This window comes from Poecilia reticulata, linkage group LG14 (assembly GCF_000633615.1).
Source record: "Poecilia reticulata strain Guanapo linkage group LG14, Guppy_female_1.0+MT, whole genome shotgun sequence".
NCBI classification, from domain to species: domain Eukaryota; kingdom Metazoa; phylum Chordata; class Actinopteri; order Cyprinodontiformes; family Poeciliidae; genus Poecilia; species Poecilia reticulata.
Window position 1 is genome coordinate 27784218 of NC_024344.1, and position 13270 is coordinate 27797487.

General features: G+C 40.4%; 1 protein-coding gene across 3 annotated transcripts in view; it reads right to left on the bottom strand.

Annotated features, from left to right (window-relative positions):
* Positions 1-1256: 1256 nt before the first annotated feature.
* gria1b (glutamate receptor, ionotropic, AMPA 1b) overlaps positions 1257-13270 on the bottom strand; it is a 192890-nt gene continuing 180876 nt past the window's right edge. For all 3 annotated transcript variants that reach the window (XM_008428690.2, XM_008428691.2, XM_008428689.2), the window contains one exon: positions 1257-2567. In XM_008428690.2, the coding sequence (XP_008426912.1) occupies positions 2355-2567 (213 nt within the window). In that variant the 3' untranslated portion in view covers positions 1257-2354. The remainder of the gene's footprint in view (positions 2568-13270) is intronic.

Here is a 13270-nt window from a genome sequence, read left to right on the forward strand (position 1 = left end):
GTGGAGGAGTTTAAGTATCTGGGGATCTTGTTCACAAATGAGGGAAGAAGGGAGCGGGAGATCGACAGGCGGATTGGGGCAGCGTCTGCCTTGAAGCAGGTGCTGCATCAGTACATYGTGGTGAAGAGAGAACTGAGTCAAAAAGCGAAGCTCTCGATTTACCGGTCGATCTACGTTCCCACCGTCATCTATGGTCAGGAGCTTTGGGTCATGACCGAAAGAACGAGATCACGGGTACAAGCGACTGAAATGGGCTTCCTCCGCAGGGTGGCTGGGCTCTCCCTTAGAGATAGGGTGAGAAGCTCGGTCATCCGGGAGGGACTCAAAGTAGAGCCACTGCTCCTCCACGTCAAGAGGAGCCAGTTGAGGCTCGGGCATCTGGTATGGATGCCTCCTGGACGCCTCCCTGGTGAGGTGTTCTGATCACGTCCCACAGGGAGGAGGCCCCAGGGAAGGGAAGACCCAGGACACGCGGGAGGGACTATGTCTCTCGGCTGGCCTGGGAACGCCTTGGGGTTCCCCTGGAGGAGCTGGAAGAAGTGGCTGGGGAGAGGGAAGTCTGGGCCTCCCTTCTGAAGCTGCTGCCCCCGCGACCCGACCCCGGATAAGCGGAAGAAAATGGATGGAGGATGGTTGTTTGTAGCACAGGTAACTTCCAGTAAACATCTTAGCTTCAAACTGGGGCATTACATACGTATGTCACGGGCAAACGTTAGCAACTGGGTGCATTTTAAAACCTCAACACAGCACAAGCTTTCAGGAAGCAATCATTTCTCAACAGCCGAAAGACCAGACCCTCCTTGTACTACACAATGCAAAGTGTAGTACAAGGGGCTGATTTATCAGGCTAGGTTACCAAGGGAGATTAGTTTTCTCAAAATGGCATGAAAGAAATAAAGCAACACTGCATATATTTTGTTGTTTAGAGAACAACACTATAGCATGATGTCAAGCTCTTAAAATTCGTTTTTACATAATACCACCCCTTTAAATTGACCCATAGCCAGCAGGATCTGTAAATTCTGCAGTGTGTTGATGCTGTATGACGTCTTTTTTTGGATATGTGGGTTGCTTTGAAACTGCTCACATATAAATCTGATTGTGGTTGTATCATCCAGTAGTATGAATGATCATGCAAAAGAGACTCCTGCAAAAAAAAAAAATCTAAATTCAAAATGGAGCGTCAACACCTGCTGTGTAAACGTAACCTCAATAAACCACAAAACTTCCACAACAATGTTCTTTGGACAAATGAGTAAAAGTCAGACATTTGGCTATAATCCACAGCATCATGTTTGGTGAAAACCAAACACAGGACATTTGAAATCATATTGTTACAACTGTCAAGCATTGTGGTTGAACTGTGACGGTTTGGACTTTTTCCAGCCACAGGAGGACTGGGTCTTCTTGTCGATGAGTCGACGGAATCCTTCTGTACACTGCTTCTTTTTGTTTAGTTCTATTAAAAGACATACAAATGTAGTGTAATATATCATGTGTTGTTGTTTATATAGCAGGGTTTTGCTGATTTTTTGATCTGTTCAGGATGAGATTATTACACATTAGTAAAATTTTCAACACAAAAGTTCCGTTTCACCGTGGCCAACAATGTCTTGTTATGAATACAATCAGTCTCCAGAAGTTTCTGTATCTGGCTTACCTTCATCTAAGTAAACAAAACAGTACAGATACCTAACAAGTGTGTTGCAGCTTAACAATATTATCATCAAGACAGCCGTCTCATTAGATCAACATTTTCTTCAGGTTTTACATCACAGTCTGTGTTTCAGAGTAAACAAACATTTCAAATATTCACATGCTCAAACATCTCAGGCTCAGAAGAGTGGTGTAAATGTGAATGTGAGACAGCTATGTCTTTGAATCTGAACAAGAAGGAAAATGAAAGAGCATCAAAGGATGAGAAGAAACGGTGCATAAATTCAGTCATTATGAAGCTTAAACAAAATCGGATCCTGTTATTGCAGAAGACGAGGAGTTCAGTATAAGACAGTGTTTGTAGAAAAAGTAGTTCCAGTTGATGCTGAGCCCAGTGGCCTTCAAGAGCTTACTGCTGCTCAGGTGGAGTATTTATTTTCTCTCTGTACATTAAAGTTCAGCTGCATTTGGGCCATTTAAGTGTAACATGAACATCCTTTAGTTTCCCTGCTTTGTAAAACTCTGTGTTTACGTCTGAACTTTGATTTGATATTTCTCATTGTATTAAATATTTATTTCTCAGTTTACCTATTTGATCAACTTCTCTCATCTCGTCTGCTAACCTAGACATATTTCTTTCAGTCATCTCTTTTTGAAAAGACATGAGAATTGTGTCCAATCAGCTGGCTAGGTTTGTGTCACATGCCCGTGGAGGACAGTCCGCGCCCTGCTGCTTTGCTCATGCAGGGTAAACCCTGAGCTCCAGCTTTCGGGAAGTCGTGCGCCACCACCCGGCCATTCTCTCCCCCGCGTCCTGTTGCTCCACCACTCAGACTTGCCACAGCACCACCTCCAACTCCACCTGCCATCCCTCTGAGGCTGGTACTCATCATGGCCGCGTCAATTAATTCCTGTAAGGCAGAGTTGTGAGAAAAATCAAAAACAAAATTCAGAAATATTAATTCCAGCTAAGATCATGGTAGGGGAGACTGGGATAAGATGAGCCATTTTTCATTTACACTCACACAGTTGCTGTATGAATGCATTGTTTAATATGTATTGCATTATATTTTCCAATATATCGCAATATATTTTTGCTTTGTAAAGGATGGCTCAACTTACCCTGTGTGTGGGGTAGGTTGAGCAATATATACCTGAAAACACACATATAAACCACACACACTCCATCCTGTCACCCAACTCGACCCCTACCACCAAAATAAAGTCACGTTTTACCATGCAACATATCCTATTTGCTACTCACAATTCCCTGGATACATTAAGCATCTTTGTTGTTGGGGATTACTGCTAAAAAATACTCAATGTTTCTTAGTGGTCTTGGGAAGCGAATATTAACATTTTTAAAGAAAGTGCTAGAGCTGAGACTCCATGGCACTGGCTTAACTTGTTCCCAAAGCAAGCATTTCGACTTTATTTGTGCTAACATGCATCTCCAATGAATTACTAGATTGCATTGCAAAGAGGTTTTCACTTGTAACCTTGTAACATTTTATTCTGTAAAAAAAAAAAGTTGATCCCCAGTTGTAACAGTACAAATCACACTCTGGCTTGGTAATTTATTTTCCCCACATGAATATCTGGTTATTTCTAAACTAAAGGCATTTTCTTCTGAACATTTTTGCCTGTGTGAAGCTCTCTGTCTCTGCGCGTCACCTCTCAATAAAACTAATGATGTGGATCCAGAGTTAATATCTTGAGTGGAGCCTCTGAGGCGCTCACACGCCCTCGCTTTTTGCTACCAAGCTTCCACAGTCATCTCACAGATTGGAGCAAATAAATCCCAGGTTTATTCATTTACAGAAGCTAAACCTCACAGTGAGCATTCCCACATCTGCCTCCAGCTTTTACCTCAGCAGCAGGAGTTTAACTGTTCACATTCCACATGGAAATCCTGCAGTTTGTGCTTAGTTCTTCTTTCAGTCAGTTAACATAACTTTCTGTTTTTCTTGAGGGTTTCATTTTATTGACACACCTGGGATATATGTGCTCAAAGTACCACAAGACAACATCTGTCTATTATTATCCCTGCTGATTTTGATGGAAACTGACAGTCTGAACAAAAACAAATCTTTCTTTTTGTGTGTGTGTGTAATTTATTTTTCTGTTTTTGTTGAGAAAATGCCCACTGAAAGTGCTTAACACTAGAGCAGTGGTGTCCACACAGTTGGCCATCGGGGCCAAAATCATGAAGCTGAAAGAACTTGGAGGCCACAGAAAAATTATTTTTCAAATGTGTTTTCTGCTCAATAGTAAACTAAAGAATTTTGTAGAAAATGGATCAGAAAATTCATCTATTCATTATCTTACACACTTATCCTTAGTCACAAGGAGTACTGGTGCCCATCTCCAGTGGTCAACAGGTGAGAGGCGGGGTCACCCTGGACAGGTTGACAGGCCATCACAGAGACATACAGGACCATGCATGCACACACCCAAGGAGAATTTAGAGAGATCTGTCATGAGGTGTGGTGAGAGAGACGCCGTAGGACCAGAAGGAGTTGATGTAAAAAATGATGATTTAATGATAAATCTACAAATTTTCCAAAAAACAGGCAGCACAGTTGAGCAGAAGGAAAATGCTCACAACTGGTAAACAAAGAACATAAGAGTCGCAGACGAGACGGACAGGACCGCAAACAGTTTGACAAGAATCCCACAAAGACACAGAGACACAGGTGGCATTAAATACACAGAGGGAAATCACAGAACGAGACACACCTGGGAACAATCAAGAGGCAGACGGGACACACAGAGACTCCAAATAATACAGACAACTAGAGAAACACACAGAAAAAAACCAAATCCTGACAGTATCAATCAATGACGGTCATGTTTATGGACTGTGGGTGGAAGTCAGAGTACCCAGAGAGAACCCAGCCTGCACAGGGAGAACATGAAACTCAATGCAGAAAGAAACTGAGCCTGGATTTGAACTGAGGACCTTCTTTCTGCAGGCAACACTGCTACCAACTGTGCCGCTGTGCAGCACGAATGTGAAAATTGTGCATATAGAGCATTAAAAGCACTTTCACGATAGTGAGGTATAAAACAGGATGACAGTTTTCACATTTTTTGAGTTGTTTCTTTATTGGGTCTGCTTGGGTTTGCTTTTGAGCATCCCTATCCTTAACCCTAACTCCAAAATTAAGATGAGTGCAGAAACCTGGTTTAAAATTATTTTATGAAGATTTTATTTATGTGTGAAAACTGTCACCCTATAAACGATGAAGTGTACATTTGCATCAGCCACCGGTGATTCCAGCCCACATTTGTTCCTTTCTAGAATTAAAGCTGTAGTATGTAGCCTTTATAAAAAATATATGTTTTTAACATATTAAATTGTAATTATCCCATGACAATATATGACGGAATGCCTGCAAAACATTTAGCTCCTCTGTCTTGTCCCAGGTTTTAATGCTGTCAATCACTCCTGTACTCACAACACCTCCCTCAACCCCACTTTGCTCTCTGCTACTTAGCATGATCACTGATGACAGTTGATAAATGGTTTTCCTGAAATGGTAAGTTGTTTCTCTGCTATTAACATATTTAGCAGCATACAGAAGATGATTGACAGTGCTAAGATACTCCTCTCAGCTCTGATTGGTTGTTTTTAGTGGTGCACTTCTTCAGATGGCAATATCAGCACTTGGAGGAGGTGAAGGAATTTGACATTTTAAGAGTCTCATATTACAGTCACAACATTGTGACAACTTTAACAAATATGGAAAACACATTTTGTTGCAGGTACATACTGCAGCTTTAACTTTGGAGGGTTGCACAAAATAATTCAGAGGGCCGTAATTGATCCCATGCCACACTTTAGATACCGCTGAATTCTCAATCAACAGATTTCTTACAATTTCACGTACTGATAGGCAAATCAGAAGGTAAATTTGGGTTGCATACCCAAATTTGCCTTTTGCAAATTGGGGTACATGTATGTATTGACATGCAGCAGGAAGAAGCCGAAATTGTGCCCAAACTTTTGGATTTCAATGACTCACTGTCGGACAAACAACGACAACAAATGTCTTGGTTTTATTAACCACCCCTCACAGTCCCAGGAGTTGACTCCCCTCGGTGCGCCGTCCCTGAGGGGCTGGACTGGCTCAACATGACAAAATGTGATCATTTTGCAAGATGCATGTATCCTCTGTATTGATAACAGGTGCAGCACTCCTTGCTGATGCATAAAACTGTTGTGTAAATCTGGTCTACAAGCCCCTCCATGTGCTCTTACTAATGAAATCTTCCACATGTTGTGTCATCGCTGCCTTCAGAGAGCACTTTAAGTCCTTTCGTGCTCAGACTCACATGAGAAGGGAATAACAAAAGTCCAGCGTGAAAGAGAGCGCTTTTAGCTCACACTAGCCTCTAATGACTTGTTTGTTCCTTCTGAGCCACTCTTCAAAGCCTCGGTATAAACTAAAGCAGTCTGTGACGAGTCCACTGCAATTTCATCACACTCTGACGGCAGCAGTGATGAGGAGTTGGGGGCTGGAGTGGCAGCTGAGCAGAGTTCAGTTGATTCACTTTGAAATGGAAGTCATGTTTGGTGCTGCTGCCCTGTGGCAACAAACTGAAAAACAGCAGCTGATGCTCACAACTAAAAATAAAGTTCTATCTGTGAAAACATACAATATGAAATCTATTAGTGGATGAACATACCTAAAAAAGATTAAGAATTGAAAGGCATAGAGAGCAGGAAGATACTGTAGTGTCTTATTCTGAAGACATAAATGGCTATTGAATTTCTAGGCACATGTTTTATGGCCTAACTTACTGTTGCTATTTGAGCGCAGTTACAGCCAAATAGGAAACATTGAGCTGAGAAGTGCAGACAACCTGTCATGAAAACTGGTACGAGAATGTGAGATCTGTCCAGGTACACGCAGAGCACTGTTGCCTTGCAGCAAGAAGGTCCTGGGTTCAATTCCCAGCCTGGGTTCTTTCTGCATTGAGTTTCATGTTCTCCCTGTGCATGCTGGGTTCTCTCTGGGTGCAGTTATAGCGGTCCTGCATCCCCAGCATCGTCTTCAGATGTGCGCTTATTTGTTCTTCATTGTCACCGAAATGGTGTAGATAAAACAGCTTTTGGATCCCTTTGGTCCATGTCTTAAATCCATCCCCATACAGAATTATCCCCGTTGGGGCCGACTGGATCAGAGATTTAGACAGGGATCGTCCTTCGTCTCCATTCTGGCTTTGCTCTCCTGGGCCGTGGTCACCACTTCCTTGTGGGATCGCTCGCATCCCATGCACGTACGACCGCGCGCCTTCTTCCTCTTCCATGTTTGTCTTTGTCCTCGAGTTGCTTGTCCCAAAGCCTCTCCTTGTACCTCGGAGCAGGGATGGATCCAAACGGTTTTAGCTATTAGTTTTACTGCCTGGACGTGGTCAACTATCCTCAGTAAAACTCCCCTCACCCACACGCCGTGCAGTTACTGCGAGGGTGGTGACTGAGGCCTTTCAGTCACCTACAACTCTACCTAGAGCTGTCACTCTAAGCGAGCTATCCAGAACTCTCCTCCTGTTTTACCCGCTTAGTTTTCTAGGGCCCCGCCTTTTCTCAGGGGCCGTGGCCCCATGTTGGGCGCCAATTTGTTATTACGCAATAGTCAGCCACACCCCTACCTCCTCTCAGACTCCTACTGACTGACTACTGACCAGCTCTTCGTCTAACGAGTCCATGAAGCCTCTACCTCCTGAGTATTACCACAGATGAGTTTGTAGAGGGCATTCTGTTTAAGCTGGAAGCGAGAAAGATGCGTCTAGACTCTAACCACCTTCAGATCCTGAGATTATGACCTTTTACAGTTAATGGGTCAGACATCCAAATAGCCCGTGGTAGCCCGACTCCAGAAACCACCCCAGTTAACGGTAACTCTTTCTCTATCAATAACATGCACTTGAGACTCGGCACGAGTCCCAAGGTCATTATTTATCATAACTAAAGAAACGTCTGAAGCCCCCATTTCACTAGGATCATGAACATTGATTTTATTTTAACCAGAATTACTATCCCTATGACTTAATTAATTTGACTGTCCACAGCATCAAGTATACTTTAATATTTTATTAGCAAGCTTTAGCAGGGGAAAATGACATACAGCTACTTCAATCAAAGATCAAAAGATCAAAATATAAAAGAATTTTAGAAAACACACTTCCCTCTAGTCCCTATACTGTGTCACTAAACCTTAAGAGAGGCTTTGGGATGCAGTTCCACTCTTTCTCAGATGCTGAGTTGATCTTGGCAGCAGAAAACTTTAAATTCCATGGTCAGGGACCCATCTTGCCATAGCAGAGTCTTTTTTCAGAATATCCAAAGTTGAACTGGTGAGTATTCTTCATGAGCTCAGTTCTTTATCCATAGGTGATCTTTGTCTATCCTCCATGTCTACTGCGGCATCGTTGAGATGTTTCTTAAGTTGAGAGTAAGGCAGACGTCGAATTAGAATCCCGGGTTGTGGGTAAATGGATCTTGTTCCTTCCTAGAGCAGCGCGAAGTCTTCACCTTCCCGTGGTTTCAAAGTATAGCTCCAATCTTGATCCTGCATCTTCCTGTGGTCTTGACTCAAACGCTGCTGGAACAAAGAACCCCGTTCTTCTCCTGCCTCTACTTTTTATACTCGGTATTTCAGCCGTGTGCGCATCTGCGACTTACACAGTTATCTACTTCTGCATCTTGGTTGTGCATGCACTAGCTGCTTGCGCAATCTCCCATTACACCATTTTTCCTGACGTCAACCACCTTGGTTAACCGTTATCGTCTTCCCTACTCATTTCTTGAACTTCCTCTTTTACTCTTGCTGCAGCTCCTATCTGCGCTTAACATCTGGTGCTTTTGCTTATTTCACTATCCCGCTTCCTGTTTCTTCCGTACTCACAGTTCTTGCTCTCACGCAGCCTCTGTTATTGCGAAACAGTATTAAGATATCTCATTTAACTTGAATAAGACTATTCATTTATGATTTCTCACGTTTACTCTTTAAATCAAGTTCACATAATTCATCACATTGATTAGTGGTACATTGTTAAAATAAGGATTACACAGGTTTTAATCACATCAAATCATAATACTGAATTATTTGCTTCTTCTGGATTTCTATTACAATTAAGATTATATAAATTTCAATCAACATTAAATCATAATTCAAGATTACTTGTTGCCTCTGGGCTTTTGTTATCTGTTTTCTGTGTGTCCTGGAAAGATCTCAATCAGTCCCAACCAGGTTTCCCGACACTGTGCATGCGTGGGTTCTCTCTGTGTACTTTGACTTCCTCCCACAGTTCAAAAACATGACTGTCAGATTAACTGATTTCTCTAAATTATCCATAGTTGTCTGTGTTCAAAATTGTTTGTCTTGTACTCTGACCCACGAAAGACAGGACAAACAGGTGCCCAGTCTAGCAGCTTGTTTTAAGTCGATTCCTTTGATACTGATGAAAAAGTACTACAGGGTGGCCCATGAAAAAGTAGCCCGCATTACTATAGTATTACTGGCAGCCTTCTGTAAAGAAAGAAAGAACTTGAAATGCCAAAATCTTTACTCGCCCTTTATAAAAAGTGCTGGAAATAATCCCCTTGTGCGTCAATACAGTTTTGGGCGCACCTTAACATCTTGTCATATATGCGACGCAACTCTGGGGCACCAATGCTCTGAATTGCATTACGAATATTGTCTTTCAACTGATGAAAGGTTCTCTGGTTATTAGCGTACACTTTTCCCTTCAAATTGCCCCACAGATAAAAGTCACAAGTTGTTAAGTCCGGCAACTTGGAGGAAGTTAAGATTTTGGCATTTCAAGTTCTTTCTTTCTTTACGGAAGGCTGTCAGTAATACCATAGTAACTGGGCTACTTTTTCGTGGGCTACCCTGTAGTTCCAGTACATATTTGCACTGTGTCAGTTAATTGGTAAGATTTTGTGTTTTTGCAGTGCATATAGAGGATTGTTTTGCTCAAATGTGTTTGTAATCCAGTGTTATAACACAAATAAAAAATGAATACCGTATTTTCCGCACTATAAGGCACCTAAAAACCTTCAATTTCCTCAAAAGCCGACAGTGCGCCTTATAAACTGTTGTGCCTTATATATGGACCAATATTGAGCCACAACAGGTCTAGCAACTACGGTAAGCAGCCGCCGACTTCATTATCGCCCATAGAAGAAGAAGCGCACGGTGCATGCTGGGATAGTTGTCAGAACGCTGGTTTGTAATTTATTAATAAAGTTTGACTGACCTATCTACCTACCGACCTGATAATCAGGTCGTCTGCAGGTCATTTAGCACCACGTTCTCCACCAACATGCTGTGGGCGAACGGAGAAGGGTGACCATCGTCCGGCCACGCCCCGGCCCAGTCGCAGAAGGTTCTCCTCTCTGGAGTCGGACTGTTTAGTTGACATTCCCATTAGTGCAGCTCCATCTTGTGGATGCATAACGTAACTCCAGCCTCTACTGTAGCGTCTATTATTCTATGCACTGTTGAGGAAAAATGACTATTTTTAGTGTTTAACACAGTTTAAACCTTTTAGAACGAATTTCTTAATCTTGAACAGGTTTGTATTAGTGATTTAAAACCCGAAGAACTATTGCTGGGTTAAGTATTTAAAGTACAAAGGAGAATAGAGGATCTGCAGGAGAATTTCAGCTCAGACCCCTGGGGTCTTATCATTAAAGACAGCAGGTCATAAATTAACATATGCAGGAAGGTGGAGGACAGTATCACTTGAATTACTCTGAGAAAGGGAACTTTGGTCGGTTCACGTAACCAGGATGAGAAGTCTTCCAGAACTAACATCTGACATGGTGCAAAAAACTGAATATAACATAAAATGTTTTAAATCACTAACATTTAATTTGTAAGACATTTTTCTTAGTTATTAATAACATGTTTTGACTGAAAATTCTATTATCCTGTTTTAGAATTAATTTAGTCAATGATGAATGTATTTGAAATTGTATTATTTCTGAATATATTAGAATCAAATGAAAATGTTTTGGTTAGTATTAGAAAATACTTAGGTTTATGGTGAATGAATGTCTTAATTCTTATTTGTTTCTAATTCCTAATTAGAAACAGGAATTGTACTCCATTATTTTCTGTTAATATTGTCTATTGCTTTTGGTTTGATATCAGGACTAAACTTTGGAGATGCTGAGTGCAGAAGAACAAACTGGGTTTCTGGAGAACTTTTCATTGAATTAAAATACAGTATTAAAGGTTTGTTCCTGGCAGAGCAGAAGAGAAACCAGAATTTCACAGCTACCTGTGAGGTTCATTCATCTGTTTCTCTTGGCCCAGATGGCTGTAGAGCCGGATAGTGTTAAGAAAATTAATTTAAAATAAGTTAGTTTTAAAATTTATAACATAGTCTGACCTATTGATCTATATTTTACTGTAGTTAAAGCAGATGGTTTGTCAAGATCTCTGATCTCTTTGTCTGTCTGGAAACAATCAGTAGGAAGTTCTAGCTTTTCACACTGATCTGTGAAAGCCATAAACCACCATGAATTCGGAGAGTCTGCTTCTACCTTATTTAACAAAAGGTGTTTGATCTTGTGAACAAATTGCGGGACTTTTTCTAAATTTAAAAGGGCCAGAGATGCCTTCCAATTGGTCAAGTAGAGATACGCCTTATTTGAATACATTAAAGAGGAAAACACACCTACAGGTATAAAAGTTTGTGCACAAGGGAAACAAAAGAAAAAGCTGATTTATTTTACTTCTGCACCAGCTCTTTCTCCAAGGACGTCCTTGATATTTCTTTGTCTTCTTGTCTCAGGTAACAATGTTTGTATCTGTGTTTCTTCAGTTTCCTGTTCTATCTTATACTTTCTTCTGATTGGATTAAATTCTGTAATTCTGTGACGTCAACAYGCATTGTTGTGTTTYTGTCCCCACACGTGGCCACGCGAGAGAACCCGGGATCAACAGGAAGAATCAGAGCCAGAGTTTTGCTAAATTTAATTGTAATATAAAAATTCTTCCTTAACAGCGCCTTATAGTGCGGAAAATACGGTAGATGTTAATTTAATATCTTATTCTACAACGAGATTAAAAACTCTAAATATATTTCATGTCTTATTCTACAATAAGAGTTAAAAAGTAATAAAGTAAAAAAAAGTTTGTAAATATGTTCAGAAATATAGATAAAAAGTGCTAAAAATCTTTAAAACCTGTAAAATATCCCCTTAGTGATTGCTTTTAGTGACGGATTAAACAACCAATAACTGGCACAGTCTGATTTCACATCAGCCAATCAGTTTGATTGTCCCGCACCTTTAATTGCGGTGCTTAGATTTTGCTCAGATTGCTCCGACACCCTTGAGAGCTCAGAGTTGACGGTTGTTCCGTTAATAGCTTGGAAGTTTGTGTTAAATTCTATGAAGAATCTTGGAAATTGGTAAGACAATATTCAAATAATTTCGCCGAATATATAATTCAAAATGGTAAATCCGGGTTGTTTTTATTTTTTAAATTTGATCTCGAAAATCTTCTGTTCTGACAGCTGAAGCCCGGAAAAATCCCTGGTAGTTGTATAGCTTTGAAGTATCGGTGAGTGATCGCACGCGCTCAACCGTTGGCCCAGTAAATTCACTAAAAAATGGCTAAAATACCTAGTAACTGATCAAATTTAATAAAAATAAAATTGTATTGTAAGATTATATTTCATTATTATTGTGTATGCTGTGTTTTTTCTATGTAATTTTACTTATTTTTCTATTAGCACATGTTTTAATATTTCAACGATGCTAATGTCATGGTGCTGTAATGTGCTCTTCTATTAGCATTACTTTGGAACTTTCTGTTCTCTGTAGGTCAGAGCTAATGTGGGTTTCTAATCCACATTCTAAATGTTACATTTAGTGTTATAGATGTACTTTATTGGCACTTTTATGTTGAAAAATTTTTTTTTTTTTTACCACATATAAGCTAATTTCTTTAGTTTACTGATGTATTGGTAATATTTAACTGTGATAACTGGAATGATATTGTTGTACAACATGGAAAAACTTCAAAATTGATAAAAGAGCTATTTGAATTGTTGTTTAAGCTTTATTGATATTAGCATCCTGAATTTTAAGATGCTTTACTTTGGCCTTGTTCCAGGTCAGTTTTTTTTTCTTTGTTATGGTGCACTTTTGACCTGCCGTGCCCAGAGACATCAAGATCACCCTCACAAAAACGTGGCTGGCGAGCCCCAGCCCAGAGGACAGAGTGAACCGGTAGATGGTGACCCGACTGGTCACCAGTCGTGAAACATTTAACAGACACATTGGAAAGACTAAACACACTTTGAAAGAACATTTGACAGACGCATCAAAAAGACTGGATTATTTCTTTTATTTAAATTTTTATTTAAAGCGCACAATTTTTGTTTATTTGTACAATGTGGATCTACAAATGTCTATATTAAATTCTATTCTTTCTACATTGTGTAGAGCATACATTGTGTGCTCTTTGTTGGTCACACCTAGGCTCCCACAAATTTAGAATCTCCTGATCAGGCCCAACTTTCTTATACTTCTGTAGTGTTGGTATTAGTAAGGTAAATTAACTTAACTTGCCATCTACTATTA